Source organism: Tachyglossus aculeatus, chromosome 21 (genome assembly GCF_015852505.1).
Source record: "Tachyglossus aculeatus isolate mTacAcu1 chromosome 21, mTacAcu1.pri, whole genome shotgun sequence".
Classification (NCBI taxonomy): Eukaryota; Metazoa; Chordata; class Mammalia; order Monotremata; family Tachyglossidae; genus Tachyglossus; species Tachyglossus aculeatus.
Genome location: NC_052086.1, coordinates 8,767,090 through 8,793,846, shown reverse-complemented (window position 1 = coordinate 8,793,846; position 26,757 = coordinate 8,767,090). Strand labels below are relative to the sequence as shown.

General features: G+C 50.6%; 1 protein-coding gene across 4 annotated transcripts in view; it reads right to left on the bottom strand.

The window, feature by feature from the left end:
* MMP11 (matrix metallopeptidase 11) overlaps positions 1-26,757 on the bottom strand; it is a 32,615-nt gene extending 5,858 nt beyond the window's left edge. For all 4 annotated transcript variants that reach the window (XR_005455377.1, XM_038763327.1, XM_038763329.1 and 1 more), the window contains exons 1-5: positions 26,659-26,757; positions 2,631-2,869; positions 1,686-1,829; positions 1,012-1,145; positions 637-902 (exon numbers count right to left, since the gene is read on the bottom strand). Coding sequence is in view for 3 of the 4 variants with exons in the window: in XM_038763327.1 (XP_038619255.1) it covers positions 637-902; positions 1,012-1,145; positions 1,686-1,829; positions 2,631-2,869; positions 26,659-26,748 (873 nt within the window). In the remaining variant the exon portion in view is untranslated. The remainder of the gene's footprint in view (positions 1-636; positions 903-1,011; positions 1,146-1,685; positions 1,830-2,630; positions 2,870-26,658) is intronic.

Genomic DNA, 26,757 nt, shown 5'->3' with positions numbered 1-26,757 from the left:
TTGAAGGCGGGGATTGCCTTCCAATCTATCGTGTGATCTTGGGCAAATCACTTCACTTCTCTGTGCCTCAGTTCCCTCATCTGTAAAATGGGGATTAAAAGTGGGAGCCCCACGGGGGACAACCTGATTACCCTGTATCTACCCCAGCGCTTAGAACAGTGCTTGGCACATTGTAAACGCTTAACAAATACCACAATTATTATTTATTATTATTATTACTACAGTGCTCCACACACGGTTAGTACTTAATAAGTACCAGTGATTGATAGACTGACCAATTTATTGGATCAGGATGGGAACTGGGGGAACCCTGCATGCTGCTTAGAGCAGCCACTTGTCTGCTGTGTGACTCTGGGCAAGTGACATCACTTCTCTGTGCCTCAGTCACCTCATCTAGAAAGTGGGGATCGAGACTGTGAGCCCCACGTGGGACAGGGACTGTGTCCAACCTGATTTGCTTGTATCCACCCCAGGGCCTGTCCCAGAGTAAGCGCTCAACAAATACCACAATTATTAGGATAATTATTATTATTAGGGGCAGGGACCCCAGCACGGGCCCACTCGGGGTCCTCAGAGAGAAGAGGGCCCTTCCCTCCACCCTCTCCCTGCTCCCCGATCTTCTCTCCCAGTGCTCACCCCCAAAGGGGCGATCTCGTTGGTGTCGATGCCTGGATTGGGGGGCTCCCTTTCCGACGGGGGTGGGAGCCGGAGGTGGGCGGTGGGGGCCGGGGTGGGCCCCCGCGGCCCGTAGAGGTGTTGGATGCCCCGTCGGTCATCCTGGCTCAGACGCAGCGGGTAGCGGAAGGTGTAGAACGGCGACATGAGCGATTTGGCAACGGGGGTATGCTGCAGGCCCAGCACGTGGCCGAACTCGTGGGCGGCCACCTGGAGCAGGTCCGTGCCTGGCGGGGGAGGTCGCGGGGAGCCGGCCCGGTCAGGGGTGGGCCGGACGGATGCCCCCTCTACCCACCCACCCCCGGCCCCCACCCCCCGCCCCTTCCGGCCCCGCACCCAGATCGCTCCTGACGGTCCACGTCTCATCGTAGTCGAAGTGGACGTCTCCCTCCCGGTGGGTCTTGGGGAAGAAAGCGTGGGCCAGGATGCCCCCCGGCCCGTCGAACGGTAGGGTGTCTCCGTGCCAGAACCTGGAGAGGGGGCAGAGGGTGAGGGGGCGAAGGGGGCAGGGGAGAGGGTGGGCGGCTCCGCAGCCCCTCGGCCTCCTCCTCCCACTCCCAACCAGGGTCCTACCCCCATCACCTGCCCCTTCCTCCAGCCTCTTAGCCCATCCCCTTCCCTTTAATAATAGTAATAATAAAAATAATAGTAATTACGTATTGGTTATGCGCTTCCTACATGCCAAGCACCGCTCTAAGCCCTGGGGTAGATACAAGGTGATCAGGTTGTCCCACGTGGGGCTCACAGGCTTCATTCCCATTTTACAGATGAGGTCACTGAGGCACAGAGAAGTGAAGTGGTTTGCCCAAGGTGACCCAACAGACAAGTGGTGGAGCCGGGATTAACCCCACGTCTTCTGACTCCCAAGCCCGGGCTCTTGGCACTGGGCCATGCCGCTTCCCATGATGCTCTCCTCATCTCCTCCCATCCCCTCTCCCCTCCTCTCCCGGTTCTCCTCCTCCTCCTCCTCCTCTGGCCGGCCTCCCCGCCCAGCCCCATGATCCGGTCACCTGGTGAAGTCAATCATGATGTCCGCCCTCCCGTCCTGCACCTCAGTGAAGGTGAGGGGCGTCACTTCGCTCCAGACCTGCAGGGCCTCGGCTATGGTCTGCCGCACCGTAGCCTTCACCAGTTGCCACGGGAACCGGATAATTCTAAAACGAGAAAGGAAAGAGCACTCTAGTAAGCTCTTTTTTAAAAACTGGCAGTTGTTAAGTGCTTACTATGTGCCAGGCACTGTACTAAGCGGCGGGGGGGGGGGTGGGGGGTAGATACAAGCTAAACGGGGTGGACACAGTGTGTGTGTGTGTGTGTGTGTGTGTGTGTGTGTGTGTGTGTGTGTGATCTCCCCTCAATCCCTTCGCCCCCTCCTACCTCACCTCGCTGCTCTCTTACTACAACCCAGCCCACAGACTTCGCCCCTCTAATGTTAACCTTCACACGGTACTTCAATCTCGTCTATCTCACTGCCGACCCCTCGCCCTCATCCTGCCTCTGACCTGGAGCAGCCCACCCTTCTCAAATCTGACAGACAAGGACTCTCCCCCACTTCAAAGCCTTTTTGAAGGCCCGTCTCCTCCAAGACGCCTTCCCAGATTAAACCCCCCTTTCCTCTTCTCCCACTCCCTTTTGTGCCACCCTGATTTGCTCCCTTTATTCATCTTCCCCCCAGCCCCTCAGCACTTATGTGCATAACTATAATTTATTTATGTATATTAATGTCTGTCTCCCCCTCCAGACTGTAAGCTTGTCGTGGGCAGGGACTGTTTACTGTTATAGTGTACTATCCCAAGGGCTTAGAACAGTGCTCTGCACACAGTAAGCGCTCAATAAATACGATCGAATGACTGTGTGAGTGTGTATGTGTGTGTGAGAGAGAGAGAGAGACAATTGAACCAAAGGCCACACTCAGTGTGGGCCTTCCTATCTCCCCCGCTGACCTTGGTGCTACCTACCTGTAGGTGAGGTTGGTCTTCTCCCAGCGCCCCCCGGAAAGCACAAAGCGCTTCTGACGGTTCCTCGGGTTCAGGCCATTGGGCACGTCCGGCACCCCGCAGCGAGGGGGACTTCGGGCTGAGCCCGGGGCAAGGTGGCCCAGCAGAGATGTCCTAACGGGGGAGCGATGCGTCTCTGGGCTGTGCGATGGGCCGCCGATCCCGGGATCCTTCCAGCGCTGGGGCACGGGGGCCCTGTCCTATGTAGGGGGACAGACAGGCTTCCTGTTGGAAGCAGGAAGAAGGGATGGGGAGGGTGACAGATAGTTGGAGAGAGTGAGACAGCGGCAGAGAGAGAACAAGGGAGAGATAAAGAGAGCGAGAGAATGAGAAAGCGATAACAAGAGATTGAGAAAGAATGAGAGACAAAGAGAGAGAACAAGAGAGAGATAAAGAGAGTGAAAGTGACAGAGAGAGAACAAAGGAAAGATAAAGACAGCGAGAGAATGAGAAAGTGAGAGAGAGAATGAGAGACAGAGTAAGAGAGAGAACATGAGATAGAGTGAGGGAGCGACAGAGAACCAGGGAGAGATGAAGAGAATGAGAGAGAGAATGAGAAAGTGAGAGAATGAAAGACAAAGAGTAAGAGAGAGAACATGAGAGATAGAGTGAGAGTGTGACATTGAACAAGGGAGAGATGAAGAGAATGAGAAAGTGAGGGAGACAATGAAAGACACGGTAAGAGAGAATGAGAGAGACCGAGAGAGTGATAAGAACAAGGGAGATAGAGAGAATGAGGAAGTTAGAACAAGAGATTGAGAGAGAAAAGGAGAGATGAAGAGTAGGAGTGAGAACAAGAAAGTGAGAGGGAGAATGAGAGACAAAGAAAGAGTAAGGGAGAGTTAGAACAAGCAAGAGAAAGAGGGTGAGAGAATGAGAAACAAAGAAAAACTAAGAACAAGAGAGATAAAGAGGGTGAGAGAGAATGAGACAAAGAAAGAGAATGAGATAGAGAAAGAGTAAGAGAGAATGAGGGAGAGAGAATGAGAGAGTAACAGAGAATGAGAGTGAAAGAGAGAATGAGTGAACGAGTGAGAGAGAACAAGAACGGGAGAATGAGAGACAAAGAATAAGAGAAAGTCAGAGAACAAGAGTGAGAGAGAACAAGAGACAAAGAGTAAGAGAGATGAGAGAGAATGAGAGACAAGAAAGAGTATGAGAGTGAGAGAACAAGAGCTAGTGAGAATGAGAGAAAGAGGAAGAGAACGAGAGACCTAGAGAGAGAATGAGAGGTAGAGAGCAAAAGCAGGAACATAAAGAGCGAGTGAGAGAGAGAACAAGAGGTAACAATAAGCGAGCAAGAGACAGAGCAAGAGAAAGTGTGAGGGCAAGACGGAGAGGAAGAAAGCAAGAGAGTGAGCAAGAGTGTGAGAGGAAGATAGAGAGCAAGAGAGATAAAGGCTGTGAAAGAGGGGAAGATAGCAGAAGACAGAGAATCACTGAGAGTGATTGAGCATAAGCGAAAGAAATAGAAAGACAGAGTGGGAGAGCTGTCCCCCTTCCCAGATCTCAAACCCCTGGCCCAGTTGGAAGTCCCTGCTAGCGGTGAGGGAGCTCTGGGAAAGAAGAGGAACTCCAGGAGGTTGGGGTGGGAATGCCGAAAGGACGGAGGGAGGGCAAAGGAGGAGGGCTTCATCCTTGGATTTTTCCAAGGTCTCACCCTGCCCTGCCTCAACCCCTCTGCCCTGAAGCTCCGTGGTGACGTGAGAGCAGATGGGGCTGGAGGGATCCCTGCAAAGCAGGATCCTGCTCTTTCCCACCCAAGCCAGAGAATCTGAGTCCCGGTCCCCGGCCCCCGGCCCCGCTTCCAGAATCCCTCTGGGCAGCCGCCCACTTTGAGGCCTGGGCCGCAGCTCATCCCAGAGGCATCTCAGGCCTGGTGTGCAAAGCCCTGGCACCTTCACGGAGAACCCTGGGCACTGTCATATTATTCTTATTATTATCTCCTCACCCCAGTCTGCCTCCCATCTGATGGCCTGTGTGTTTGGATCGGTATCCTCTAAGCACTTTGTCACTTAACTTCTCTGGGCCTCAGTTACCTCATCTGTAAAATGGGGATTAAGACTGTGAGCCCCCCGTGGGACAACCTGATCACCTTGTAACCTCCCCAGCGCTTAGAATAGTGCTTTGCATGTAGTAAGCGCTTAATAAATGCCATCATTATTTATTTATTATTTATTATCCTCAACCCACTCCCAGCCCACCGCACTTACATCCCTATTTTTATAAGACTGCCTCATCTCCTATCTGTAATTTATTTTGATGTCTGGCTCCCACACTAGACTGTAAGACCCTTGAGGGCAGCTATCATGTCTCTCCTCACTCTGTAGCCTCCCCGGTGATTAAAACAGTGCTTTGCACATAGTAAGCTCTTAATAAATGCCATCATTATTACTTCACTTCATCATCATCAATCGTATTTATTGAGCGCTTACTGTGTGCAGAGCACTGTAGTAAGTGCTTGGGAAGTACAAATTGGCAACATATAGAGACAGTCCCTACCCAACAGTGGGCTCACAGTCTAAAAGACTTCACTTCTCTGGGCCTCAGTTACCTCATCTGTAAAGTGGGGATGGAGGGGGTGAGCCCCATGTGGGACAGGGACTGTGTCCAACCAGATTAACTTGTATCTAACCCAGTGCTTAGAACAGTGCTTGGCAAATAGCAAGTGCTTAATAAGCACCATAATTATAATTATTATTACCAACTCTCTTGTATTGCCCTCTCCCAAGTGCTTAGAACAATGTTTTGCGTTAGTAGGTGTTCAGTAGTAAATATCACCGATCGATTGACTGTCTAGAAGAATTGACTGACTGCCGGCAGAGCTGAAATTTTTATTTATTTTTTTTAATGGTATTTTTTTTAGCACTTACTATGTGCCAGGCACTGAACTAAACACTGGGGTAGATACAGGTTAATCAAGTTGGACACACAGTGCATGTCCTACGTGGGGCTCACAGTCTTAATCCTCATTTCACAGATGTGGTCACTGAGGCCCAGAGTAGTGAAGTGACTTGCCCAGGGTCACATAGCAGACATGCGGAAGAGCCAGGATTAGTACCCAGACTTACAGTCCTATGCTCTATCACTAGACCCCACTGCTTTGGAGCTAAAAAGTAATACTAATAATATTTATTAAGCATCTGATATGCTTGGATTGTTTTTCTACTAGAGCTTGGCACATATCACCGTTGTTATATTGATTACTATCTGGGAGGGAGGGGCTGCGTTAGAGAGGCCAGGGTCAGACTCCTGGACTCCTGCACCATTAGTCATGTGTGAGTTTGGGCAAGTGACTTCACTTCTCCGTGCCTCAGTTACCTCATCTGTAAAATGGGGATTAAAACTGTGAGCCCCCCGTGGGACAACCTGATCACCTTGTAATCTCCCCAGCGCTTAGAACAGTGCTTTGCACACAGTAAGCATTTAATAAATGCCATTATTATTATTATTAGCCCAGCCCAGATCTAGTACTGCAGGAGCCCCCAGAACCAACCCATCAGGACCTACTGAATCTGACCTAAAAATAGTAATTGTGGTATTTGTTAAACACTTCCCATGTACCAAGCACTGGGTTAGGTATAAGAGAGTCAAATTGGACACAATCCCTGTCCCACACTGGCTCACAGTCCAAGAATGAATGAATTCATTCATTCAATCGTATTTACTGAGTGCTTACAGTGTGCAGAGCACTGTACTAAGCGCTTAGGAGAGTACAGTATGATAATAATAATGATGGTATTTGTTAAGTGCTTACTTTGTGCCAAGCACTGTTCTAAGCGCTGGGGGAGATACAAGGTAATCAGCTTGTCCCACGTGAGGATCACAGTCTAAATCCCTATTTTACAGATTAGGCAACCGAGGCACAGAGAAGTTAAATGACTTGCCCAAAGTCACACAGCTGACAAGTGGCGGAGCCGGGATTTGAACCCATGGCCTCTGACTCCCAAGCCCCTGCTCTTTCCACTGAGCCACGCTGTTTCTCCACAACAATAAAGACAGTTTCCCAGACCACAACGAGTTTACAGTCTAGAGGAGGAGACAGACATTAATATAAGTCAATGAATAAATAAATAAATAAATTGCAGATATATACCTAAGTGCCATGGGCCTGGGAGAGGGGGATTTATAAGAACAGGTACTGAACCCCCATTTTTCAGAGGAGGAAACTGAGGCCTAGAGAAGTGAAGTGTCTTATCCAAGGTCACACAGCAGGTGCGTGGCAGAGCCGGGATGCATTCATTCATTCACTCAATCGGATTTATGAAGCGCTTACTGTGTGCAGAGCACTGTACTAAGTGCTTGGGAAAGTACAATACAGCAATAAAGAGTGACAATCCCTGCCCACAATGAGCTCACAGTCTAGAAGCGGGGAGACAGACAGCAGCACAGACAGACACCAATATAAATAAATAAAATTACAGATAGGTACATAAGTGATTCCAACCCCGGCCGGCCGACTTCCAGGCCTGTATTCTTACCCACTGGGTCACGTTGCTTACTTGATCTAGTCTGACCTGGATGTCCAGGAGGGGATGGGGGTTCGCACATACACAGACACACACACACACACACACACTGACCATTTAGTAGCTGGAAGAACAATGCAACCACAGAGCAGAGAGGAGACAGACTCGCTGAAATCCCCAACAGCTGATAAGGAAATCCCAGTCAGGCAGGGCAGACTAACTGGCCGGTGATCTGAGCCTATAGGCCCTGGCCATTTCCCCCCACCGGCCCCGCACGGACTGCATGCCTCTAAACCCGGCAGCCTGCCCGGAGTCTTCCCCAGGGAGACATCCAGGGAGACGGCTCTCCCAGCAGCCTTTCCTCCTCGGTCCCCCTCAGAGGAACTTTAGACTGCCACCAACTCGGGGAAGCTGCATACTGTAAACGCTCAATAAATACGGTTGAATGAATTGTGCTCTCCCAAGCGCCTAGTACAGTGCTCTGCGGTCGGACAGCCATTCCATCGTATTTATCGAGTGCATATTGTGTGCAGAGCACTGTTTGAAGTGCTTGGAAGAGTGCAATATGACAGTGTAACGGATGCATTCCTGGCCCACAGTGAGCTTACAGACTAGAGGACGAAAAGACAAGCTCAGTGAGCTTACAGACTAGAGGACAAAAAGACAAGCTCATGGCAAGGGCATAATGATGATAATAATAATAATTGTGGTATTTGTTAAGTGCTTACTATGTGCCAGGCAGTGTACTGTGCACTGGCGTGGATACAAGCAACTTGGGTCGGACACAGTCCCTGTCCCGCAAAGGACTCACAGTCTTAAGTCCCCATTTTACAGATGAGGTAACAGATGAGAGAAGTGAAGTGACATGCCCAAGGCCACACAGCAGACAAGTGGCAGAGGTGGGATTAGAACCCAGGTCCTTCTGACTCTCAGCTCTGTCCCCTAGGCCATGTGGGGCCTGATTATCTTGTATCTACCCCAGCGCTTAGTACAGTGTGTGGCACAAAGTAAGCACAGAACAGATACCACAGCCATCATCAAAAATGATTGATTGATCGATTGACTGGATGGAGCTGTTCCCGAAGGGAAGGCTCTGGAAAGAGACACGAGGAAGGTGTCCTTTTCTGGGCCTGACAGGAAAAGTCAGAGTTCGTACCGTGTGTGTCCGGAGTCCACAAGGAACAGGCTCAATTCCCCTCACGCGGAAGCCGCAGCGTGACCTGGTGGAAAGAGCACGGGGCTGGAAGTCAGAAGACTCGGGTTGTCATCCTGATTCACTTCGGGCAAGTCGCCTGGCTTCTGTGTGCCTCCATTTCCTCATCTTTAAAATGGGGATGAAGTATTTGTTCTCTCTCCCCCTTTGACCATGAGCCCCCTGTGGGACAGGAGTTGTGTCCGGGCTCACGGCAGGCAGGGAATGTGCGTATGTCTGTTGTTGCATTGTGTTCCCCCAAAACGCTTAGTATGTTGCATTGCACACAGCAAGCGCTCAAGAAATGCAGCTGATTGAATGAATGAGAATAATAATGACGGTATTCGTTAAGCGCTTACTATGTGCCAAGCACTTTTGTAAGCACTGGGGGGGGATACGAGGTCATCAGGTTGTCCCACATGGGGCTCACAGTCAATCCCCATTTTACAGATGAGGTAACTGAGGGCCAGAGAAGTGAAGTGAATTGCCCAAAGTCACCCGGCTGACAAGTGGCGGAGCCGGGATGGGAACCCACGACCTTCTGTCTCCCAGGCCCGGGCTCTAACTGCTAATCCATGCTGCTTCTCATCAGCGTGGGCTCACGCTCTCTCGCTGTCCCGGGAAGGTCAGGTTTCCCCGGGGGCTCCGGAGCCAGACTTGCCCTCATCGGCCTCCGGCCTCACTCTCGGACCCTGGCCCCGGGGGCCCCGCCTCCTCTCCTCTCCCCCCACCATCCCCGAGCCCCCCATCTCCGCTCCTGGAGCCATTCCCGGCCGCTGACAGCCATACTCCCATTCCCACCGGTGTCGCCCGGAGGAATCTCACCATGGCCAGACGGGTTTCCGGTTGTCCGACTGTTATTGTTGTTGGCAGTGGAGGCAGAAAATGTTTATTTTTCCTAAGCAACGTGGAACGCCAAGCACTGAGAAGGGGAAATGTTTGGGTCCGTGAGCTGAGGGAAAGGCCAGCACTGAGGCGAGGGGGAGAGGAGAGGCCCAGCCCCCAGTAGGCTTCCAGGGGCTATTTTAATTGGTGCAAAACTTTTCCTGTCATTGACAGGGCTCTACAGGCCTCTATTAATAATAATAATAATAATAGTAATAATAATGATGATGGTATTTGTTAAGCACTTACTATGTGTCAAGCACTGTTCTGACCACTGGGTAGGAAGAAGCTAGTCAAGTCGGTCATAGTCCCTGTCCCCCATAGGGCTCCCACTCTTAATCCCTATTTTCCAGATGAGATCACTGAGGCCCAGAGAAGTGAAGTGACTTGTCCAAGGTCACCCAGCAGGAAAGTGGCGGAGCCGGGATTAGAACCCAGGTCCTTCTGGCTCTCAGGCCCCAAGGTCTATCCATTAGGCCACGCGCGGCCTCTCCTCCGAAGGCTCCGTATAGCCGTCACCGGGGGACATCGCTTAACTCTCGAAAGCACCGGGGGAGTGTGCCTGTTGCCTCTTGGTCAGAGGATCTGCCAGCGCGGTGGGGGGATAGCTGGGAGGGCAGAGCGGGCACGAGCCAGCAGCGGGCACCCTCCCCCGCACTCATCCCAGCGCCCTTGGGAGCAGCCTGGCAGAGTGGATAGAGCAAAGGCCTGGGACATAGAAGGTCATGGGTTCTAATCCCGGCTCTGCCGCTTGTCTGCTGTGTGACCTTGGCTAAGTCACTTTACTTCTGTGCCTCAGTTACCACATCTGTAAAATGAGGATCGAGACTGTGAGCCCCACGTGGAACGGGGACTGTGTCCAGCCAATTTACTTATCCCCACCCCAGGCTTAGTATTATAATAATAACGATGGTATTTTTAAACACTTCCTATGTGCCGATTTCCTTATCCCCACCCCAGGCTTAGTATAATAGTAATGATGCTATTTTTAAGCACTTACTATTTGCCAGACACTGTACTAAGCTCTGTGAGCTCAGCAGAGTACAATACAGTTGGTAGATAATTCCTTCAAGGAGCTTACAGTCAAACTGGGGAGACAGACAATAATATAAATTACAGAAAGCAGCAGAGTCAAAGAATATGTGCTTGGCACAGAGTTTACACATAACAAAATCCCACAGTGTTTTTTGGGTAGGTGAGGAGAGGGAGTGGGGTACACTCCCAAAGCTTGGCAGCTCTATCAATGGGGCCCGACCTGTTATGCCAATCAGTCAATCAATCAATGGTATTTATTGAGAGCTTACTGTGTGCAGAGCACTGTACTAAGCACTTGGGAGCTGACAATCTAACAATACAGGTGGTAGGCATGTTTTCTGCTCACAGTGAGCCACCCTCTGAGATCTCCCTCGGGGTCCATCCAAGACTGCAGTACGGAGACAGGCTTTGGCATGAAAGTTAATTAGTTAATTAACTAATTAATTTGGAATGAATTAGTTAATTTGTAAGCACAAGTTAATTTGGAATGAATTAGTTAATTCATTCAGTCGTATTTATTGAGCACTTATTGTGTACTCAGCCCTGTACTAAGCGCTTGGAAAGTACAATACAGCAATTGAGACAATTCCTGCCCGCAAGGGGTGACAGACATTGAAACAAGTAATTCATGTCCTAGTGGAAAGAGCCCGGGCTTGGGAGCCAGAAGTCATGGGTTCTAATCCTGGCTCCGCCGCATGTCTGCTGTGTGACCTTGGGCAAGTCGCTGGGCTTCCTCTGGGCCTCAATCACCTCATCTGTAAAATGGGGATTAAGAGTGTGAGCCACATGTGGGACAGGGACTGTGTCCAACCTGATTAGCTTGTATCTACCCCAGAACTTAGTATAGCGTCTGCCACATAGTAAGGGCTTAACAAATACTGTTTAAAAGCATAGCCATTCCCCAACTAGTATTTATATGATACATTTCTTCCTAAGTAAACAAGACTGCTTTACTCCTGTTGAAATCATCCTGTTTCCTCCCTGGCTGGAGCCAGCTGGAGCTTGGTGTGGGGCCTGGGACTGATTTTTTTTTAATGGTACTTGTTAAGTGCTTACTATGTGCCAAGCACTGTACTAAGCGCAAGGGTACATGCAAGGTTATCAAGTTAGACACAATCCCTACCCAACATGGGGCTCACAGTTTAAGTAGAAACGAGTAGGATTGAATCTCCATTTCACAGAGGGGGAAACTGAGGCCCAGAGACATTAATAATAGCAATAATAATAATAATTGTGGTATTTGTTAAGTGCTTACTGTATGTCAGGCACTGTACTAAGCGTTGGGGTGGATAGAAGCAAATCAGGTTGGACACAGTCCCTGTCCCACATGGGGCTCACAGTCTCAATCCCCATTTTATAGATGAGGGAACTGAGGCACAGAGAAGTGAAGTGACTTGCCTAAGATCACACAGCCGACAAGTGGCAGAGCCGGGATTAGAACCCACGACCTTCTGACTCCTGGGCCCATGCTCTATCCATTGAGTCATGCTGCTTCTTTTAGGAGAAGAGTACAACGACAGAGTTGGTAGACATGTTTAGAACAGTGCTTGATACATAGTAAATACTGGACAAATACCATTATTATTATGATCCCTGCCCACAACTAACTTACAAGACATTAAAATAAATAAATTACAGCGTGGCATAGAGGAAAGAGCACGGACTTGGGAGTCAGAGGTCATGGGTTCAAATCTCGACTCTGCCGCGTGTCTGCTGTGTGACTTTGGGCAAGTCACTTAACTTCTCTATGCCTCAGTCACCTCATCTGTAAAATGGGGATTAAGACTGTGAGCCCCCTGTGGGACAACCTGATCACCTTGTATCCTCCCCAGTGCTTAGAACAGTGCTTTGCACATGGTAAGCACTTAACAAATGCCATCATCATTATTATTATTATATGGAGATAAGTTCTGTGGAGCAGAGGTTAAGGGTGAGTAAAGGGAGCAAATCCAAGGGCAAGGGAGATGCAGAAGGGAGTGGGAAAAGAGGAAATGAGGGCTTAGTTGGAGAAGGTCTCTTGGAAGAGGGAGGGCATTCCAGGCCAGAGGCAGGATGTGAGTGAGAAGTCAGTGGCGAGATAGACGAGATCAAGGTACAGTGAGTAGGTTGGCATTAGATGAGCCAAGTGTGTGAGTGGCACGGTAAGACAGGAAGAGGCAAAGTGACTGCTTTAAAGCCGGTGGTGAGGAGTTTCTGTTTGATGCGGAGTTGGATGGGCAACCACTGGAGGTTCTTGATTGGGGGAACATGGGCTGAACATTTTTGTAGAAAAATGTTCCGGGCAGCAGAGTGAAGAACGGACTGGAGTGGGGAGAAACAGGAGGCAGGGAGGTCAGCAAGAAGGCTGATGCAGTAATCAAGGCAGGATAGGGACAAGTGCTTGAATTTACATGGCAACGGCTTGGCTGGAAAGGATAGGGCAGATTTTAGTGATATTGTGAAGGTCGAACCGACAGGATTTGGTGACAGATTGAATATGTGGGTTGAATGAGAGAGATGATTCGAGGCTAACGCTAGGGTTAGAGGCTTGGGAGGCAGGGAGGATCGTGGTGCCGTCTACAGTGATGGGAAAATCAGGGAAGAGGACCGGGTTTGGGTGGGAAGATAAAGAAGTTCTGTTTTGGACATGTTAAGTTTGAGGGGACAGCAAGATATCCAGGTGGAGATATCTTGAAGGCACGAGAAATGCAAGCCTGCAGAGAGGGCGAGAGATCAGGACTGGAGATGGGGATTTGGGAATCATCCGCAGAGAGACGGGAGTTGAAGCCATGGGAGCGAATGAGTTCTCCATGAGAGTGGGCGGTGATGGAGAACAGAAGGGGATCCAGAACTGAGCCTTGAGGGACCTTTGCGGGTAGCGGGTAGGAGGCACCCTCTTTCCTCATCCCTCCTCTTCCTCTCCTCACCCTCCCCACCCCCTTCTTTACCTCTTTTCACCCCCTTCTCTCCCTCTCCCCACCCTCTCCTCCCCTTCTCCCTACCTAGCTCTCTCCTCTCCCCCTCCTCATTCACTCCTTTTCCTCTACTCCCCCTCCTCTCCCTCAATTCCTCTCTCCTTTCCCCCTCTTCTCCCTCCTCACTCCTCCCTTTCTCCCCTCTCCCCCAGGTGAGCACTTAGCCCTGACCCCTGACCTGACTCTAAGTAAGACCCCCGAGAGACATCTGGGAGTCTTTACAAAAGTTCAGTCCTTTCCCTCCAGGGACACATTGCACTTCTCCAGCCCAGGTGGAGCTTTTGTGAAAGAATGCAGCCTGTGTGTGTGTGTATGTGGCAGGGGAAGATGTGTGTGTGTTGGGGGGAGGGATTGTAGAAACGTAGAGTGGAAAATTAGAAGTGCTAGATGTTCATAGGCAGTATTGTTAGAGGGCACATTCATAGCCTGTAGTTAGACGGCCATCGATTCTTCTGAAATGTGGTTTTGGACAAGGCTTTTGCGAATACCCTGGACTGCCCAAAAAACAAATGGATTTTAGAGCAAAACCAAAGTGGTCTTTGAAAGACCAAATGATTCGACTTGGATCAGCATATTTTGGACACATAATGAGGAAGACTAATTCTCTGGAGAAGACACTAATGCTAGGAAAAGTCCAGGGAAAAGGTGGAAGACGCGGACTGGCGGCTAGACGGATAGAGACCATAACAATGATAATGGAAGAACCATTAGAAAGGTGGCAGATTATGGAGGGCTAGGAGGACAGGACGTTCTGGAGAAAGTATATGGAAAGAGCCTGGGCTTTGGAGTCAGAGGTTATGGGTTCAAATCCCAACTTCACCCATTGCCAGCTGTGTGACTCTGGGCAAGTCACTTAACTTCTCTGTGCCTCAGTTCCCTCATCTGTAAAATGGGGATTAAGACTGTGAGCCCCCTGTGAGACAACCTGATCACCTTGTAACCTCCCCAGCACTTAGAACAGTACTTTGCACATAGTAAGCGCTTAATAAATGCTATCATTATTATTATTATCCAAGGAGACGCTATGAATCGGAATCAGACTCAATGGCATATAATAATAATGATAATAATAATAATAATAATAATAATGTTAGATGGTACATTTCTAATCAGCAGCGTTAGTTGTTAGTTGAGAAGCGGCATGGCTCAGTGGAAAGGGCCCGGGCTTTGGAGTCAGTGGTCATGGGTTCAAATCCCGGCTCCACCAACTGTCAGCTGTGTGACTTTGGGCAAGTCACTCAACTTCTCTGGGCCTCAGTTCCCTCATCTGTAAAATGGGGATTGACTGTGAGCCCCCTGTGGGATGACCTGATCACCTTGTAACCTCCCCAGCGCTTAGAACAGTGCTTTGCACGTAGTAAGCGCTTAATAAATGCCATCATTATTATTATTATTATTGTCATGTTCATAGCTAGGAGTGTTAGCTGGCATGTAGTTTATTGAAAGTAGTGTTGGGTGGCACCTACATGACTCTCACTCTGCTCCTCTAAGTCACCTTGGATGACAGAGATTGAATACTGTGCCAGAGGAGGTGGTGACCTGACCCAATAATGGGGCTCCCTTTGTTCTCTTTGTCTCTCTTCACCCGCTTCCCAGCCATTCTAGAGAAGAAACTAGAATGGGCAGGAAACAGAAAGAACTACGCCTGGAAGTCAGCGGACCTGGAATCTAATTCCAGCTCCTCCACTTTTTTATTGTGTGGCCCCCGTGACTCAATTTCCTCATCTGTAAAATGGGGATTTGATAACCGTTCTCCCTATTACTTAGATCGAGTCTAAGTTTAAGTCTCCCCATTTGGCCCACAGCCCAACAGACCCCTGTATTTGGAATAAATACGTTACACTGGACAATCAGCATACCGCAGTGACATGAGAGACACGATTTTGGGGCCTCCGTCTCCCAACCTACGGTGTATTTCTGAGCGGTTCCCCTGTGCTCTTCACCACTGCATTCCAGAGCCAGTGCATCCATTCCCCTCCCTAATGAACACAGGCGCTGCTCCTGAGCTGTGGAACTCGGCATTAGGAGCTGAAGAGGAAGGAGGCTGAGGGTTTTATTAACTTTGGCGTTATCCTTGACTCCCCTCTCTTTTTCTACCCACATATACGATCCATTGCTAAATCCTGTCGGTCCCACCTTCACAACATCACACAAATCTGCCCTTTCCTCTCTATCCAAACTGCTACCACGTTAATATAATCATTCATCCTATCCCTCTTGGATTACTGCATCAGCCTCTTTGCTGACCTCCCTGCCTCTCCCCACTCCAGTCCATACTTCACTCTGCTGCACAGATCATTTTCCCACAAAAACGTTCAGGACATGTCACCCCCCCTCCTCAAAAAACCCCAGTGGTTGCGAATCCACCTCCGTATCACAAAAAAACTCCTTGGCTTTAAAGCAGTCCATCACCTTGCCCCCTCCTACCTCAGCTCGCTACTGTCCTACTTCATCCTAGCGCACACACTTCGCTCCTGTAATGCTAACCTTCTCACTGTGCCTCATTCTCACCTATCTCATCACCGACCCCCCAACCATGTCCTGCCTCTGGCCTAGAACACTTTCCCTCCTCAAATCCGACAGACAATTATTATCCCCCTCTTCAGAGCCTTACTGAAGGCTCATCTCCAGCAGGCCTTCCCTAAGCCCTCCGTTTCCTCTTCTCCCACTCCCTTCTGCCTCACCCTGACTTATTCCCTCTGTTCTTCTCCCCTCCCAGCCCCACAGCACTTATGTCCACATCTGTCATTTTTTTTATATATTACCGTCTGACTCCCCATGTCTAAACTGTAAGCTCACTGAGGGCAGGGAATGGGTTTATTGTTGAATTGTACTCTCCCAAGCACTTAGTACAGTGCTTGACTCTAATGCCATCATTATTATTATTATAGTGCTCTGCACACAGTAATGCAATTGAATGGATGAATGAAAAACATCTAACATAAAAGTATCCAGTACTGTAACGGTATTGGATGAGAGGCAGACTGTATAAAACTGGGTGAATGGCCACCCTAACAACATCTATTTTTTTAATGGTATTTGTTAAGTGCTTACTATGTGCCAGGAACTGTACTAAGCGCTAGGATAGATTCGAGATAATCGGGTTGGACACAGTCCCTGTCGGACAGTCAGTCAACTGTATTTATTGAGCACTTACCGCGTGCAGTGACCTGTACTAAGTGCTTGGGAGAGTATAATATAACAATAAACAATAAACAGTAAACAATGCCCACAATGAGCTTACTACCTAGAGGAGAGGGATTGTCCCACATAAGGCTTGCAGTCTTAATCCTCATTTTACAGATGAGGGAACTGAGGCATAGAGAAGTTAATCAATCAATCAATCAATTAATTGTATTTATTGAGCACTTACTGTGTGCAGAGCACTGTACTAAGCACTTGGGAAGTACAAGTTGGCAACATATAGAGACGGTCCCTACCCAACAGTGGGCTCACAGTTTAGAAGGGGGAGACAGAGAACAGAACCAAACATATTAACAAAATAAAATTAATAGAATAGATATGTACAAGTAAAATAAATAAATAGAGTAATAAATATGAACAAACATATATACATATATACAGGTTAAGTGACTTGCCCAAGTTTACACAGCAAATAAGTGTTTAGAACAGTGCTCAGAGCTTAGAAAAGTGCTTTGCACATAGCGCTTAACAAATGCCATCATTATTATTATTATTATTCAGTGGCAGAGCCAGGATTAGAACCCAGGTCCTCTGACTCCCAGGCCCAGAGGAAAACTGCTTGTGTCCTAGTGGAAAGAGCACGGTTGTCCTGTCTTTCCACTTCAGATGTGGCTTGAACTGCTTATTGGATCACAGCTGACTTCTTTTATTAGTAGGTACTCAATAACTATTGGATATGAAGAGGGAAGGCATTCCAGGCCAGAGGAGGGGGACGTGGGAGAGGGGTGAGCGGTGAGATGGATGAGATTGAGGTACAGTGAATAGGTTGGGAAAAGGGAAGCCAAGGGTGTGGACTGGGCTGGAGTAAGAGAGTAGCCAGTGGTGAGGAGTTTCTGTTTGATGTGGAGGTGGAAGGGTAACCACTGGAGGTTCTTGAGGAGTGGGGAAACCTAGGCTGAATTTACTGTAGAAATATGATCCGGACAGCAGAGTGAAGTATGGACTGGAATGGGGAAAAACAGGAGGCACAGAGGTCAGCAAGAAGGCTGATACAGTAGTTAAGGCAGGATAGAATAAGTGCTTGGACTAATGTGGTAGCAGTTTGGATGGAGAGGAAAAGGCAGATTTTAGCAATGTTCTGAAGGTGGAACCGACAGGATTTAGTGATGGACTGAATATGTGGGTTGAGAGAGGAGTCAAGGATAATGCCAAGGTTATGGGCTCGTGAGACGGGAAGGATGGTGGTGCCGTCTACAGTGACAGGAAAATCAGGGGGAGGACAGGGTTTAGATGGGAAGATAAGGAGTTCTGTTTTGGACATGTTAAATTTGAGGTGACGGCAGGACATCCAAGTAGAGATGTCTGGAAGGTAGGAGGAAATATGAGACTGCAGAGAGGGAGAGAGATCAGGGCTGGAGGTACAGGTTTGGGAGTCATCCGCCTAGAGATGGTTGTTGAAGCCGTGGGAGCGAATGAGTTCTCCAAGGGAGTGGGTGTAGATGGAGAATAGAAGGAGACCCAGAACTGACCTTTGAGGGACGCCCAGAGTTAGGGAGTGGGAGGCAGAGGAGGAGCCCGCGAAAGAGACTGGGAATCAGCGGCCAGAGAGATAGGAGGAGAACCAAGAGAGGACAGTGTCGGCGAAGCCAAGGGTGGGTATTTCCAGGAGAAGGGGGTGGCTGAGTGACGAAGGCAGCTGAGAGGTGGAGGAGGATTAGGATGGAGTAGAGGCCGTTGGATTTGGCAAGAAGGAGATCGTCGGTGACCTTTGAGAGGCGGTTTCTGTGGAGGGAAGCCAGATTGGAGGGGGTCGAGAGAGGATCGGAGGAGAGGAACTTGAGACAGCAGGTCTAGACACTCGCTCAAAGAGTTTGGAGAGGGATGGGAGGAGGGAGAAGGGGTGATGACTGGAGGGAGTCATGGCGTCAAGGGAGCATTTGGGGGATTGTATCTGTTGCCAAATTGTACTTTCCAAGCACTTAGTACAGTGCTCTGCACACAGTAAATGCTCAATAAATACGATTGAATGAATTTTTTAGGATGGGGAAGATGTGAGCTTATATCATATCCACACAGCCACTACTCCTACCTCTACTACTACTGCTGCTACTACTATTAGTGCTACTACTACTGCTATATTGCTATTTTTCCTATTTTGCCTTGGTTGTTTAGGATTTGATTTGCCTGATTGTAGGGACTGCAAACACTAGTCAAAATGTGCATGGGTGATGGGATGCTCTCTGTAGATCTGACCTGCTGGGCTCTCAGGGGGTAGTTCTATATTACCTATAATGGTATTTATTTAGCATTTACTATGTGCCTGGCACTGTTCTAAGCGCTAGCGTGCAATAGATACCATTGACTGATGAATTGATTGATTCTGAAAAGGAGACACTGGGCCTCAGTTTCCTCATCTGTAAAAGAGGGCCGTCTGCTCTCCCTAATTCCTGGATAGCTCGTGGACAGGGAGAGATGACCAATTCCTTTGCACTGTACTCTCCCAAGCGCTTAGTACAGTGCACTGCACAAGGTAAGCTCTCAATAAATACCATTAATCCAAACCAGCCAAGTCTCCTGGGGAGGGGATGGGTTTGATCATATTATATTGTAAAGTACTGCGGTAAGTGCTGGGGTAATATTACGTAACCGGGTCACTTCGCTTCTCTGTGCCTCAGTTCCCTCATCTGCAAAATGGGGATTCAATACGGGTTCTCCCTTCTATTTAGACTGTGAGCCCCATGTGGGACAAGATTGTCTTGTATCTATTCCAGCCTTGGTGCAGTGCTTGGCATAAAAGAAGCGCTTAACAAGTGCCATTATTATTGTTATTATTATTATTCTCCGGGTGCTTCAGTTTCCTCACCTGTAGAATGGGGATGGAGCCCCATATACGACGTGGATTTTTTCTAACCCGATTAGCTTGTATCTACCCCCGCACTTTTTTTAATGGTATTTGCTAAGCACTTACTATCAAGCAATCAATCATATTTATTGAGCGCTTACTGTGTGCAGAGCACTGTACTAAGCGCTTGGGAAGTACAAGATGGCAACATATAGAGACAGTCCCTACCCAACAGTGGGCTCACAGTCTAAAAGACTACATGTCTTTTAGACATACTTTAGACATGTCTTACTACATATTTATTTTATTTTGTTAGTATGTTTGGTTTTGTCTCCCCCTTTTAGACTGTGAGCCCACTGTTGGGTAGGGACTGTCTCTATATGTTGCCAATTTGTACTTCCCAAGCGCTCAGTACAGGGCTCTGCACACAGTAAGCGCTCAATAAATACGATTGATGATGATGATGATGTCAGGCACTGTACTAAGCGCTAGAGTAGGTACAAGATAATCAGGTTGGACACGGTCCCGGTCCCCCCGAGGGGCTAGCCGTCTTAATCCCCATTTTCCAGATGAAAGAACTGAGGCACAGACTGTGAGCCCACTGTTGGGTAGGGACTGTCTCTATATGTTGCCAATTTGTACTTCCCAAGCGCTTAGTACAGTGCTCTGCACACAGTAAGCGCTCAATAAATACGATTGATGATGATGAAGCGACAATGTCAAACAGCAGACAGGTGGCAGAGCTTCTTGGGAACAGAACCCAGGTCCTTCTGACCCAGGTCCCAGGCCCACGCTCTATCCACTAGACCACACTGCTTCCCTCGGTGCTTAGTACAGTGCCGGGCACATAGTAAGTAAAAAAAAACCAGCCAGTGGCGGGGCAGGGGTGGCGCCGGCAACAGCTTCTGACTCAGGGTTTTCTCTCCACCTCAGCAATCTCCCTCCCGGCGGCGGTGAATTCCAGAGGTCAATTAACAGAAGTGCTTCGCTCAGTGGGTTTGGAACGGTTGCCTTCGAAGCCCCAGAGAAGCTCCTTCCAGGCTGCCTTTGTTCCAGCCAAGAGACGAGGCTGGCCACTGAGGGGGGCCCAGCTAGCCCATCCCCTCCCCACAGATGGGGCTGGCCGCTCCTAGCCCAGCTAGCCCATCCCTTCCTCAGGAGCTCGATGTGGGCAGGGAAGGCGTCTTTCCGTTGTTGTGCTGTACTCTCCCAAGCACTCAGTACGGTGCTTTGCACACAGTAAGCGCTCGGTAAACATGAGTAAAGGAACGAGTGGATGAAGGAGACGGGGCTGGCTACTGTGAGAAGCAGCGTGGCTCGGTGGAAAGAGCCCGGGCTTTGGAGTCAGAGGTCACAGGTTCAAATAGCGTGGCTCAGTGGAAAGAGCCCGGGCTTTGGAGTCAGAGTTCAGGGGTTCAAATCTCAGCTCCGCCAATTGTCAGCTGTGTGACTTTGGGCAAGTCACTTAACTGTGCCTCAGTTACCTCAACTGTAAAACAGGGATTAAGACTGTGAGCCCCCCGTGGGACAACCTGATCACCTTGTAACCTCCCCCGCGCTTAGAACAGTGCTTGGCACATAGTAAGTGCTTAATAAATGCCATCATCATCCCGGCTCAGCCAATTGTCAGCTGTGTGACTTTGGGCAAGTCACTTAACTTCTCTGCGCCTCGGTTCCCTCATCTGTAAAATGGGGATTAGGACTGTGAGCCCCCCGTGGGACAACCTGATCACCTTGTATCCCCCCAGCGCTTAGAACAGTGCTTTGCACATAGTAAGCGCTTAACAAATACCATCATCATCATTATTATTATTATTATTATTACTGTGAGCCCAGGAGGCCCCTCCCCAGGAGACAGAGATGGCTACTGAGAACCCAGGTAGTCCCTCCCCTCCCCAGGAGACAGGGCTAGCTTCAGCGAGCCCAGGCGGTCCCTCCCCTCCCGCCAGGGTGTGTGGGCCCTACCCGGGAGTCAGATTTCTGCAAAACAAAAGTGCAGACACCTGAACCAGGGAGGGGCCTTGATGCTGTGCCATTTGTCTAGCCTCGATCTCCCCACTGAACGGATGGCGCCCCATGCTTGGCTACAGCAGGGGCAGCCCCGAGCCCACCCCTGGAGGCCTGGGGGCCGTGGCTAGCAGTGCCCTGACCGGGGCTACTTACTACCAGAACTGCAGACGCCCCAGGCCAGGAGCAGGAAATTGCTCAGGGGCTCAGTGAAGCCTAGTAAAAGGGCCTGGGAGTGGAAATCAGATGACCTGGGTTCTAATTCCAGCTCTGCCACTGGGCCTGCGTTGTGATCTTGGGCAAGTCACTTCATTTTTTTGTGTGCCTCTGTTCCTTCATCTGTAAAATGAGGATCGAATACCTGTTCTCCCCCCTACCTTGACTGTGAACTTCATGTGCACAGGGATTGTGTCCAACCGGATCATCTTGTCTCTACCCCAGTGCATGGCACATAGTGATGTTCGTTAAGCGCTTACTATGTGCCAGGAGCTGTACTAAACTCTGGGGTAGATACAAGGTAATCGGGTTGAACACAATCCCTGTCCCGCATAGGGCTCGCACTCTTCATCCTCATTTTACAGATGAGGGAACTGAAGCCCAGAAGTGACTTGCCCAAGGTCACCCAGCGGACAAATTGTGGACCCAGGATTAGAACCAGGTCCTTCTAACTCCCAGACTGGTGCTCTAGCCACCAAACTGTCAACTCCTTGTGGGCAGGGATCATGTCTACTATCTCTATTGTCTTGTACTCTCCCAAGGGGTTAGTAGAGTGTTCTGTACCAAGTGCCATTGTTGAAACACCACAGTTAGCATTATTATGGGATGAAGGGAGGAAAAATTCTTCAATCGTCACATGATTTAAATACTCCTCCCGCTAGTCTCCCCTAACCGGCGCTGGGGGAGCGGAGGAGCCGGTCAACGAGGTGGTCGGTCAATGAGGTGGTCGTGCTTTTACTAAGAAGGAAAACGTCGTACACGGCCCCTGTCCCACACGTTACCCAGTCTTACTCCCCATTTTACGGATGAGGGGACCGGGGTACAGAGAAGTGACTTGCCCAAGGCCACACAACAGACAAGTGGCGGAGCCGTAAATATTTACGCCGCTCTCCCAGCCCCGTGGAAGCGGAGGATAAACACGTCCGAAACGCTCCCAAACATTCGTGGTGCTATTTAGAGAGGAAAAGCAAACAGCATAGATCAAACCAGAGGGGGAACTCCATCTGGCCCCCTTTTCGAGCAGCACCTGGCTCCAGTGCTCCTGCCTGGAGGATCCTGGGAAGGTGGCGGGACTCCAGGCGGGAGCACGGTAGGGAGAGGGTGAGCCTGGAAGAACCTGGGATGGCAGTGGGACTCCAGGCAGGAGCACTGTAGGGAGAGGGTGAGCCGCTAAGTACCCTCGAGCAGGTGGGACATCTCTGGAAAATCCCCAGGTGGGTCCAGCTGTGTGGGCGTATGTGCGTGTACCTGTCAATCCACGCACACGTGTCGGCGGATGCGTGAGAAACCCTGCCGAGGTCACCCGTTTCGCGGGCCGGATGGCGGACCCCCATTATCCGGGGCCCTTCTGCCTCCGCCTCCCCTTCCCTGCAGGGCTGAGTTCCGGGCAGGTGGCAGGGAGATGGGGTGGTGGCTCTGAGCCAGGCTGGCCCACTCCCAAGGATGGGATTGTGGCCGGCTCTGGCTCCGCTCGGAGGCTCCGGAGTGGGGGCTGAAAGCGCTTTGGCCTCCGGGTCCCTGCTGTCAAGCAGGGATGAGGGAACAGGCTGGGAGAGGGGAGGGAGGGGCAGGGACAAGAAGATTTATCTGCTCCCCCTCAGGCTCCCCCTCAGACTCCCCCCTCATCCCACCTCCAGGAGGGCCCGGCCTGGCTGACAGGCTTGGGTTGGGGGGGTGTCGGAGGTGGGGTTTGTCTTACCTTGAGCAAGAAGCACCGGGCCAACAGGAAGAGCCTCCAGGATCCCGCCAGAGCCAGCGGGAAGTACCGGGCGGGCCCGCTCACCTACACAGACTCACACGGACAGGCTCACTCACTCTCACACACACACAGAGGAGACTCCCCCCAACACAGCGCCTCACACACTGGCACCCCACTGCCCTGGTCTTCTCTAGGAGCCGGCCTGGTTGGTTGCTGTTGCCCACAGTTATGGTCAGAGTGGGGAGTCCTGGGTGTCCGCCTGACCTGGCCCGATTACGTGACCGGACCCAGTGATGGGCACTGCCAAAACTTCTTGCTCCTCCTATAATCCGTGGCCCAGAGAGGAGGCTTTCCCCTCTCGTGAATAATAATAATAATAATAATAATGATGGCATTTGTTAAGCGCTTACTATGTGCAAAGCACCGTTGGGGAGGATACAAGGTGATCAGGTTGTCGCACGTGGGGCTCAGTCTTCACCCCCATTTTACAGATCAGGGAACTGAGGCACAGAGAAGTTAAGTGACTTGCCCAAGGTCACACAGCTGACAACTGGCGGAGCTGGGATTTGAACCCATGACCTCAAACTCCCAAGCCCGGGGTCTTTCCATTGAGCCACGCTGCCCTCTAACACGGTCCCATCCATACACACACACTCACTCACTCACTTCTCCTCTCCCATAGCTTACGCTTCCCTAACCCGCACAAGCATATACGGGCACACAAACACACCTACAGATATACCGACACCCCCTCCCAACACACACACACAAAGAGTCACGTGTGAATGCGACCCTGAGAAGCACATGAGAAGCAACGTGGCTTAGCGAGAAGCAGTGTGGCTTAGTGGAAAGCTTGGGAGTCAGAGGTCATGGGTTCTAATCCCGGCTCGGCCACTTGCCAACTGGGTGACTTTGGGCAAGTCACTTCACTTCTCTGGGCCTCAGTGACCTCATCTGGAAAATGGGGATTAAGACTGTGAGCCCCACCTGGGACAACCTGATAACCTTGTGTCTCCCCTAGCGCTTAGAACAGTGCTTGGCACATAGTAGGCGTTAAACAGATACCATCATCATCATGTGGGCACCTGCCTAGGGCATATTCCCTGCTCTGTCAGTGCCCTCCCTTCCTGAGTCCCTGGATAACCTGCCCACACACCAACTTGTACTTCCCAAGTGCTTAGTACAGTGCTCTGCACACAGTAAGCGCTCAATAAATATGATTGATTGAATGAATAAATTTTCTGCTGGCTCTGGCCCCTCTCCCAGGGAAGCAGAACGGCCTAGTGGATAGAGCCCAGACTTGGGAGTCAGAAGGACCTGGGTTCTAATCCTGACTCCGCCACTTGTGGGCTACGCGACCTTGGGCACGTCACTTCACTTCCCTGTCCTTCAGTTACCTTGCTGAGCGATTAAGTCTGTGAGCCCCCTGTGGGCCACGGATTGGGTCTAACCCGATGAACTCGTATCTACCTCAGTGCTTAGAACAGTGCTTGGCGCATAGCAAGCGCTTTACAAATACTATTATCATTATTATGATTATTATCCCAGATTGGGGGGTCTCAGGTTTTGCCCACCTTTCCCTCCCTTGGCCTCTGACCCTTCATTCCCCCGCCCCCATCCACCACCAGTATTATGAGAGTGGGGGCAGACCATCCCCTCACCCACAAACCGAGTTTGCCTATCATCAATCGTATTTATTGAGCGCTTACTATGTGCAGAGCACTGTACTAAGCGCTTGGGAAGTACAAATTGGCAACATATAGAAACAGTCCCTACCCAAGAGTGGGCTCACAGTCTAAAATGGGAAATCACTCTCCCAACAAAACAGAAGGTCACAAGAGGACATGCGTGTGCATGCACACACCCACACCACATATATGCCCCCCCCCCCGCTATAAAGGCACACACAGTTGACATGTCCCCGTGGAGAAAACCACACTCAACCCTGAACCCCTTCCTCCTGCTATACTCCCCATCCTCTTCTCCTGCAAAAGTATTTTCTCCCTACCACCCACTGCATTCCCGGGAAGGGGAGAGGATGAGGGACTGGGGAACTGGGGAATGCCCATTCCATTGTTTCCCCAGAGCTGCCCAGCCCTGGGAATTAGGACAACCACACCAGGAGGGTTGCTGGGATGGAGGAAGTTGGTGGGGGGGTTTGAAGAAGGGATGGGGAGGGCTGGAGAAGGGAACGGAGGAGATGGGGAAGGGATGGGGGGAGCTAGTGAAGGGGGAGCTGGGGAAGTGGGTGGGGGGAGCTGGAAGAGGGAGAGAGCTGGGGAAGTGGGGAGAGCTGGAAAAGGAAGGTGGGAAGTTAAAGGAAGGAGAGAGTTGGAGAAAGGAAGGAGGGAGCTGGGGAAGTGGAGAAGTTAAAGAAGGGAGGGAGGGAGAGAGCTGGAAATAATAGCATTTGTTAAGTGCTTACTAAGGAGTGGGTAGGAGAGTTAGAGGAGGCAGGGATGGAGGGAGGGAGCTGGGGAAGAGGGGAGAGCTGAAAATGATAATAATGATGGATTTTTTTAAGTGCTTACCAAGGGACGTGGAGAATTGGAGGAGGCAGGAGGAAGGAAGGGAGCTGGGGAAGTGGAGAGAGCTGGAAATAATAATAATGGTATTTGTTAAGTGCTTACTATGAGCAAAGCGCCGTTCTAAGCGCTGGGGGGATACAAGATGATCAGATTGTCCCACGTGGGGCTCACAATCTTAATCCCCATTTCACAGATGAGGAAACTGAGGCCCAGAGAAGTGAAGTGACTTGCTCAAAGTCACACAGCTGACAACTGGTGGAGCAGGGATATGAACCCATGACCTCTGACTCCAAAGCCCGTGTTCTTTCCAGTGAGCCACAATGCTTCTCTAATGATAATAATAACAATAATAATAGCAATGGGTTTTGTTAAGCACTTACTAAGGGAGGTGGGAAGTTGGAGGCGGCAGGGAGGAAGGGAGGGAGATGGGGAAGTGGGGAGAGTTGGAAACAATGATAACAACAATAATAATAATGGCATTTGTTATGTGTCTACTAAGGGAGGGGGGAGTTAGAGGAGTCGGGGATGGAGGGATCTGGGAAAGTGGGGAGAGCTGGAAAAGCGAGGTGGGGAGTTAGAGGAGGCAGGAAAGGGGATCTGGGGGGGGGAAGCAGGGAAATGGGGGAGGCAGAGTCCGGCTATACCCCCCGGGCTGGGCTTCGGGACGAAAAAGTTGGGGGAGAAAGGAGGGAGGCAGAGGAGGGGGCAGCCCGATGGACCCAGGGGGACCCAAACGGACAGAAATTGGGCCTGGGAGGGAGCGCTCCTGGCCCCCCACTAAAGGGCGACGCTCCTGGGGAGGGGGGAGAGGTTCCAGCATCCGGACCCCCGCCCCCAGGGACCCAGGATTGCCCTGCACCTGTCCTGGGGGATGGGGACTCCGGGCCCCTAAAGGCTCCAGGATCTCAGGGTCCCCCTCCTCGTCTCCCCCATCCTGGGCTCCCCCAGCTCATCCCAGCCCATCCCAGGGGGGCTCTGGGGGTGGGTGGGGAGGGGGGGAAGGTCCTGCGGGACTCACCGAGGTCTGGGCCGGGGTCCCGAGCAGGGGTCGCAGAGGCAGCAGGAGCAGGAAAAGCAGGAAAGCTGCCGGGAGCCGGGAAAGAGCCATCCCCGGGCC